Source organism: Falco biarmicus, chromosome 10, assembly GCF_023638135.1.
Source record: "Falco biarmicus isolate bFalBia1 chromosome 10, bFalBia1.pri, whole genome shotgun sequence".
Lineage (NCBI taxonomy): Eukaryota > Metazoa > Chordata > Aves > Falconiformes > Falconidae > Falco > Falco biarmicus.
This window is the reverse complement of record NC_079297.1, coordinates 16,281,647-16,289,960: the sequence shown is the minus strand read 5'-3', so window position 1 is coordinate 16,289,960 and position 8,314 is coordinate 16,281,647. Positions and strand designations below refer to the sequence as shown.

Sequence of the window (8,314 nt, the reverse complement as noted above, 5' to 3'; positions counted from 1 at the left end):
CAGGGGGCTGCAGCCCTCCTGCCCACCACGGCTGGGGTCACCTGCACAGTGGGGTCTGTCCTGAGCCCCTGGGCTTCACCGGAGCCAGCCACTCCCGCAGGCTCAAGCACCTGCTGTACCTGCAGAGAGGGCTGGACTTTATCAAACCTGAGCATGAGAATGTGAAATACACCCACATCCTTCTAAGCATCCACAAAAGAGTTCAAAACACAATGTTCAGAGGCAAAAAACACTTGTGTTGCTTCTGTTCCAGGCAATGTAGGCGGGATGCAACATTTGCATGGAGAAGACCAAGCTGCTGTTTTGCTGTGTTAGGTACAGAGAGATGCAGCGGGGATCCTTCAGGCAGGCTGGGTTCCCATCCCTCCGCGGGCGGACGGGGAAGGCAGGGGTCCCTTCCCAGCCCACTGTCCCTGGCTCACGCCGACAGCACAATGAGATCCTGGGGAAGCAAAGGGGTTACTTCCCTCTAACCATCCTCCCTGCAAGCGACAGGCACTGTCTTTGCTCCAGAGTGGAGCTGAGGTGCCGTTGGGGGAACCTCAGGACACAACTGAAGCACTTACTTGGATGATGTCAATGTCTGCATTGGTGAAGTCAATGTTGAGCAGCCTGGGGAGGGGAACCCCTGCTCCCAGCACACCTGCGGGTCACAAACCAGCCCAGCTCAGTGCCACAGGAGGGGGAATCACTGCCAAGCTTCTGGCTGGGGCTCGGGCCCCAGCTCCATCCTCTCTGTGTGCAAACCCCTCCCTCCGCCAGTGCAAGGCTCTCCAGAAAGGCTTTGTGTCATCGGACTGAGTGGGTCAGCAAAACACATTGCCATTTGCTGCTGCCAGCAAAGCGGCAGGCAGCGAGCAGCCCTGCAGAGGGGCACTGCTCCTGATGTGTGGGTTCACCTCCTGGCAAAGCCCCACCACCCGAAATAAGCCCCCCCACTGTCAGTGCAGGTGGGTCCCGCTGGCTCCCATTTCTTAGGGCGAGGTGAGCTACACCTGCATAAACTCAGTGTTGAGAGTACAGTCTAGCACAAACGAATATGTGGACGAGGCGTAAGAGCTTCCTTACTGTTCATTGCAGGCAGGAAGGCAACATCTAAAATCTGGCCAACAAGCCCCTCCAGGAGCGAGACCTGTGACAGGGAGAGGGGTCACTCAGTGCCATCGCTGGTCCTGGTCCCGTGGTTGGCCCAGCCTCACCCTGCCCTCGGGCACCTGGGGTTGCTCTGCTCACACCAGCTAAACTCAACCTAAACCCTCGGTGTTCCAGCTCCTCACCCATCTAATGCAAACTCCCAGTTTCACAGCATTCTGTGGTCAATTTTTAGTCCCAAAATAAAGCCATTCCCCAGGCCCCTTCCTGCTGGCATTGAAGTTGCCTGTAGTAATCACCTCTGGAGACCAGATGTGCTCTATCTGAAGGTATCCTGCCACAGGGGAGCCCAGGATTCCTCCTGACTTTTGCCATCATCCCCTGTGAGGCACGGGAAGGAGCCTCCCCAGGCACATCCCCAGGGGATGTTGTGGGTATGCGCAGGATGCCCTGTGGTTCACCAGAGACCCAAAACTTCTCCCTCTCAGGGAGGATTTTTTCTGAAAATCACTCATGGATTATCCATGAAAAGAAATCCTTCCCCAGAGGTGAAAGAAAGGTGTTATTCAAAGTATGACACAACCCTTAGAATGTAACTGGCCCTTATTTCTCCTGAGCCAATATCTGTCAGTGCTTTGCTTTCTGCAATGGATTTCACATGTTGCTGAGGCTGCTCGTATTCTTACATCAAAACCACCGATGGATGAAGATGCCAAGGAGAGATCAGTCCTGTAGGAGGAAGCAGAAGTGAGTAAAATCCAAGCAGGGCCTCTGATGAACCAGTGCTGTAATGCCCTCGTCGTTGTGCAGCCCAGGAGGTCCCACATCCATGACCTCCCCAGCCACCCCCCAGATAAAGACCAATGTCCTACTTCTCCAGGTTGACGCCGATCTTCAGTTTGTTGTCCTCAACTGAAAACTGGGCCAGCAAGGAGGCATCCTGCAGCCAAACAGAGAGGGCAGGGCAGAGGTGGCTCCTCCAGCCCATGCCCTGTCTGCAGCCTGGCCATGTCACATTGGGTGCAGGTCCCATCAACTGGCACCCCCACACATGCCATACGGGGAGGGGGAAACTGCAGGAGGAATATCTGTATGGGTTCTTCCTTCATACATACAATATTCAGAAGGCAGAGAGACTTCTGGATGTTGTCTGAGTGGATCACCATCACTTCTGCTGTAGCCATGAGCTGGATCATGCCTTTATTTTTCATTAAGGTCACTACTGGTGCTTCAGGGACTGCAATTTTCAGCAGCAATTCATGTGACTCAGGGTATGCCTTGAAAACCTGTCAACATCCAGAAATGGAAAGTCTCTGCTGGCAGGAGCACAAACAGTGCTGTGACCAGGAACCACAGAGCAGACTGCCTACGCTGGCAGCATTTGCACAGTGCTGTTCTCAGGGGGCAGATCTGATCCTGAATTGCTCCAGTCTGACAAGTCTGCATCTCAGCCGGCTGAAGCAAAGTTGAGCTAACTGTGAGCCCAGCGCCACGGATGCCCTGAGCCCTACGGAGAGCATCTCGCCCAGCTGGAGGAGCACGGAGAGCCCCGCATGCAGGCAGACAGGGCAGCTGCAAGGCTCATCTGTGACCTGAAATTGCTACAGAAGACAGCGACAACCTGGGCTCTGGCCTGCTGTGGTTTCCAGTTTTGAACCAAAGTCAGATCTCGTTCACCTCTATGGGACATCTGGAATGGTGCCTCTGAGGAGGAAGGGACAGGGCGACAACCCCGCCCCGCCTCTGGATGCTGCTCCTCTTACCAGGTTATTTGCAGTGCAAGGGGGAACCAGGACTCACCGCAGGAACCAGGGCTCCAAGCATCGATGTTGTGAGTGGCGGGAGCTCAGGAAACTGTGGCAGAGAAGAGATAAACGCTGCACATATGTGTGATGGTGCTCACCAGGGTCTGCTTTCACCGGTAATGAGGCTTTTACCATAGTCTCTCTCACTTGCATTTTTTGTCTAAGATAACTGGTATGGAGGTGCTAAAGCATCACTCGGTAGGACCAGCCTGCACGCCACCCGGCTGACGGCCCCAACTCCTTTCCAAGCCAAGCAAGGCAGTGCTCCCTGCTCACCATGCCGGTGGAGATGTCCAGGTCCAGGGCACCCTCCTTCTGCAGGGTGGACAGCACTGAGCTGAGGACGTTCACAGAGAGGCCCAGCTGGGAGGAGCTGGAGTCTGCCATCGGTGGCAGGGCGGGCATGGGGACCCGTGCTGCTGCAGGGACAGCTTCTGGCTTTCCTAGTGGGTAGTCCACCAGACCTCCTGCCACTTGCCCCACGACGGTCTGCAGTTACAGGGAAAGGAAGCACAGGCCAAAACATATGCAGTATTTGCCTTTACGGTTAACTTCATTTTCCTTCGGTGTGAAATCATTGTATGCACGACCATGCCAAGTCAGGACCCGTGACACTTCCTTCTCCAAAAGTTCACAAAATGCAAACCCTGCCGCACTCTCCCATGACGGCAGCAGCAGCAAGAACAGGGCACCAAGCTGGAATCTCTCAGAGCTCACTGCTCAGGTGTCTGTGGCCCAAGGAGACCTTCCCAAACCCAAGTGAAATATCCCAACCCTTGTACATAAATGGAAGGAGAAGGTCCAGGACTTACGTTCAAGTCTACCTCAAGGAACTGGCCGGTTACCAGGGGAAGACTAGACACAGTGTACTGGATACTGCCCACCAAACCCAGGGGCACCAGTGCTGGGGGGAGAAGAAGGGAGTCAGTGATTCCCTGTTGGGCTCAGGTGCAAATACCCCCACCCCTGCCTGGCAGCATTTTTTCCTCCAGAAGAGCCCTGGCTTGCAGGTGGACTCAGGGCGGCCACTTGGCCCCAGCGCCGAGTGCTCTGTGGTAACGCTGCAGGAGATGTCACTTCCCTAATGAGCAGTGTGTGCCGCTGCTGCAAATGGAGGGGACAGCTCATAGCCCCCGTCAATGCCACCTTTATGGACCTGGGGGTCCTTCTGTCCATGATCAGAGGCAGGGAAAGGGGAGATATGGGGAGGAGAGTGTATCCCACAGCGTGCTGGGGCACTGCTCTCTGACCACTGCCTGGGGGTGATGAGGTCTGGGCAAGGAGCTGCTGGGGGTCCCTGCTCCTGGCACGGGGCAGATCTGGGGTCTGCGAGGGGTTTGCTTTTCTCACCTGGGGGTGCAGAAGCTGAGGGAAAAGCATCACAGTCCTCATGCAGCCAGAGCAGAGGTGGCACAAGGGGCAAGGCAGGGCAAAGTGTGGGACCCACCATGTACTTACAGTTCACGAGACCCAGTTGGTCATTGACGAGTCCCAGGGCGATGTCGACCACCGGACAAAGCTGCAAGAGTTGGGCAGGGATGGTGAGTAACCAGCGTTTGGAGCCAGACAACAACACACAGCCCAGCTCAGCTCTGCCACCTTCTCCTTGGGTGCAGGAGCACCGGGTGTGTAGGATGGCAGTCCCCACCAGTGACTCTGCAGTGCTTCTGAGGCTGCATCAGCTCTGGATCTGGCCCTGGGCACCCCTGCCCTTCATCAAAGAAGTGGGGTTAGGACTGGGTCCCAGGAGCCAGTGAGATGGCCAGAGAGACCCTGGGGCTTTCAGGAGGGAGGAGAGATTCAATTAGCCCGTAGCACAGTCCAGGACATCACTAGAAACTCCCAGGCACTTGGGCAGACTTGCTGGGCTCACCAACCTTGCATTTGGAAGGAGGGAGCAGCTTCTCCCAACCAGACAGAGACATGGCACGTGTTCCCCACTAATCCCAGACCACTAGGCAGGTGGGTGGATGCAGCAGCCCTGGGACAGCGGCCATGCTCCCACACTGGGACAAGAGCAATGCTGCGGGGAGCTGCACCACAACTTTTCAGACTCACTCCTTTCTGGGGTGGAGGTTTTTCCTGACTTACCAGGTTAGGAAGAAGTCTGTTCAGGACACTTGCCAATAAATTATCCACAACTGGGAGCAGGCTGTGGAGAAATAAAGGAGCACCATCAAAAAAACTTGCTGCAAAGTAAATGGGTCTTGTTAAACAATTCCCTGTGAATAGCGCAGAGCGCAGACCTCCTGGAGTAAGGCAATTGCAGCAGCCAAGTGAATTGTGCACGCTTGGATTTTGCGTGAGATAAGTGTAATTTGCATCCCAAAATAGCCAGTGGCAAATTTATTGCTGCCTTTTATCTACTAGTGTATAGTCTCCTTAAATGAGCAGAAACAACCTCAGCCCAAATGCTTTGTATGATTTACATACCAAGTGCTTAGTCTGGGAAGACCCCTTGCAATGTCAGTTAAAATGACCCGTGAATGTGGCATGTGGCACAGAAATGTCCCCTGGGGCGGCTGTGAGGTTGTGCAGCCCTCTGGGACAACTCATTCATTTGTTGCCGCTGCATGAGGGGTGCACAGGGACCACCACCACCAGCAGCCCTTTGCTCAGCCTGGTGACATGGGCAGTGGGCGACTGTCACCTGCAGGGATGGCAGCTGACAGTGTTGCTGTCACCCACGGGACCGAGGGGAAATGCCCTTGTGTGTCTGTCATTCTGTGGGTGTGGGCTGGGGCTGGCAAAGCCCAATGGTGAGGTGGCTCACGCCAGCACAGGAGGACACCTCCATCACTCACCCTCTCAGAAGTCTGACTTTAATGCCACCGAGGAGGGTATTGCATCTTTCTGTCACCAGTTTGGGGTAGCCTGTGCTGTCCATGGTTAGTCTGACCCTTGATGTGATGTTCACTTCCACCGCGATGTCGAGCAAACCCAGGAGGCTGTGCAAGGGGAAGCAACAATGGCAAACAGGAACTGCGTCCCCCCTTGGAGACACCCCTTGTGGTGGTGCTTCCACCAGGGCTGGGGGCACGGCTGGCACTGCCAGCAGCAGCAGCAGCACCAGCCTGACCTACCTCTTGGCATTGAGGGCCACGCGGGTGTAGAGGTTGAGGTGGATGCCGATGCCAGGCAGGAGCTGCAGGGACACCCTGGGGAGTGTCAGCTCCACGATTCTCAGCCTGCAGGGACAGCGAGGGACATGGGGACACCATAAGTGACAGCTCTGGGTCCAGCACCTGCCACCCAGGCTCTACCGCTTGCGCAAAGCCACTGCTGAAGGGGTGGGCGAGTCAGAGGCCATTTAGACCAGAAATGGCAAAAGACACTGAGTTTTCTCAGTTGTTTTCCTGTTTTAGTTATTTTCCAGTTTTATCAGAAGCTCTGTTCTAGTCACCTTATTATTGCTTGCGCGTCTCCTTGGGGCTGAGCTTCAAATAAGAGTTAAAATGGGGCTGTTGCAAACAAGCAAGCACTGGCCTGGCAGCAGTGACAGGGGCTCTGAGGGCCAACGCGTGGTTTGGTGCACCCTCTATGGGCAAGCGCCTTCCAACTACTGTTTCTTTTAACTTTCCTTATTTAGCTCAAGAGGCTTTTTTTGCAGCCAAGCGATGCAAATCTGGTGCTGACTTCCAGGTAGTATTTATCTCAAAGCATCAGCTCCAAACTATCTGAGCATCTACTGAAGCATCACCATTGCTTCCCCCCCACAGCACTGAGGCTGCTGCCCCTGCAAGGAGACCAGATGGTGCTGTCCTTACCCGGTGAGCCCCTGGATGGTGCTGAGCAAGCCGCCTTCCCCAAGGATGCCGAGCACGCCGCCGCCTCCCAGCAGCCCTTCATTGCCCAGAAGCCCTCCTCTGCCAAGAAGGCCACCAGTGCCACCGAGAATCCCTGCTGTGCCGAGGACACCTCCATCACCTAGCAGACCTCCTTGTCCCAGTGCTCCTCCAGCAACCCCTGTGGGGATGCCATCTTTGGGGACACTGCCACCAGCTGTGGACCAGCCTCTGGGAGGGTTTCTGGTCCCCCTGATGTAGGCACCTTCACCACCCTCTCCACCAAGCAAGCCACCACCAGCATTGCCCCCTCCACCAAGCAGACCACCAGTAAGTCCCCCCAGCAATCCTCCACCACTGCTGCCCAGCAAACCACCAGTAATACCACCAAGCAGACCACCACCACCACCAAGGAGACCTCCTCCGAGGCCACCCAACAGGTCGTCACTTCCATCTGTGCCGGGACGTCCTCTCCCAAGTGGCACCTCTCCGAAGGCACCTTGGAGGGCATTGCCTTGCCTGAGCGAGTCTGTAAGAGCTGGAAACATCACCCGCTGTCAGCCTGCAGGCAGAGCTGCCTCCCCGGCCACCACAGCAGCTCTTGAGCAGGGGCCGGCAGGCAGCTGCCAGCCCCCTGCCCGCACCACTGCTCATCATGCTCCTCCAGCACAGGCTGTCGAGGAGTTTGCACTCTGGCTGCCTGTCCCCATCCCTCACTAGCGCTGTCAGTTTTTCCCATATACGATGCAACAGCAGAAGGGCTTTGGGATCTGGGCAGGAGGCACCATAGCAAGACTGGTGTAAAGCAGCTCAGGCGGATTTATCTGCAGCCGCTCCAGGTAGGACAGCAAATGGTGTGGCAGGGTCGTAGGGGCTGGGCACTGATCAATCCTGAATGTGAGATAGCTGAGGTGCCATGTGGCTCACACCTCCTGAGCGGTGCAGGCCCCCGGGAGGAGCGATCCCCCATGAAAGCGATGTCTTTCCCTTTTCAGGAGCCTGGCCATTTGAAATTTTAATTACATAAGAAAATGACTCCAGGTTCAGTTTGGAGCTGGGGGGCGGCGGGGGGGAGGGAGTTGCATGCAAGCCTCATGCTCTTCCCCTTCCATGTGCAATTCCCCTCCCTTCCTCAGCTGATCATGCTGTGCTGGTACAAGGGTGCTGACCCCCAGGGACCACCACCATCGATTCCTGTTTCCCAGGGTCCCACTATGAGGTGGCAATGACTCACCATCACTTAAAACACCTTTACTGAGCCTGAGGATGGCATCTTTTGGCTGGCTTAGTGATGGGGTCATCAGGGCATACAAGAGGGCGATGCCCAGAGCCGGTGGCATGGTGTCTTCTGCTCAGCTGAGAGCTGTGGGTGCTGGCAGTACCTGGAGAAGGAAAACGGGAAAAGAGTGGAATAAGCTAGGTGAACCCCTGGAGATGAAGGAGAGTCAGATATTCGATCTGGGTGACATTTTTTCAGTGAATAGAAAGCATGAGCTTTAGGAGGACCAAAATAGTTCAGGAGTTAAAGCCACATTTGGCAAACAGAGCTGAACATACACAAAACAGGGGAAAGAAGGGGGTGCCTGTATCACATCTGCGGGGAACCTTTCAAGCCAGCTTCTGCACTACCCA

General features: G+C 55.5%; 1 protein-coding gene across 1 annotated transcript; it reads right to left on the bottom strand.

Annotated features, from left to right (window-relative positions):
• Positions 1–345: 345 nt before the first annotated feature.
• LOC130156194 (BPI fold-containing family B member 4-like) lies at positions 346–8,022 on the bottom strand. Its single transcript, XM_056354492.1, has 15 exons — positions 7,917–8,022; positions 6,665–7,220; positions 5,981–6,085; positions 5,702–5,845; positions 4,989–5,049; positions 4,356–4,416; positions 3,710–3,801; positions 3,174–3,386; positions 2,893–2,946; positions 2,208–2,378; positions 1,965–2,032; positions 1,779–1,821; positions 1,069–1,132; positions 567–643; positions 346–442 (listed from the first exon to the last, which is right to left on the bottom strand). Exons 1-15 carry the CDS (start codon positions 8,020–8,022, stop codon positions 419–421), a joined length of 1,839 nt encoding a protein of 612 aa, XP_056210467.1. The 3' UTR covers positions 346–418.
• Between the last annotated feature and the right edge of the window lie 292 nt (positions 8,023–8,314).

Excerpts from the sequence above, each read along its gene's own strand:
- LOC130156194 (XM_056354492.1), bottom strand. The coding sequence starts at position 8,022 with ATGCCACCGGCTCTGGGCATCGCCCTCTTGTATGCCCTGATGACCCCA. Across the intron at positions 2,947-3,173 it reads TGGACATCTCCACCGGCATG|TTTCCTGAGCTCCCGCCACT; the intron begins GTGAGCAGGGAG and ends TCTCTGCCACAG. Across the intron at positions 2,379-2,892 it reads TTGGAGCCCTGGTTCCTGCG|GTTTTCAAGGCATACCCTGA; the intron begins GTGAGTCCTGGT and ends GGATGTTGACAG.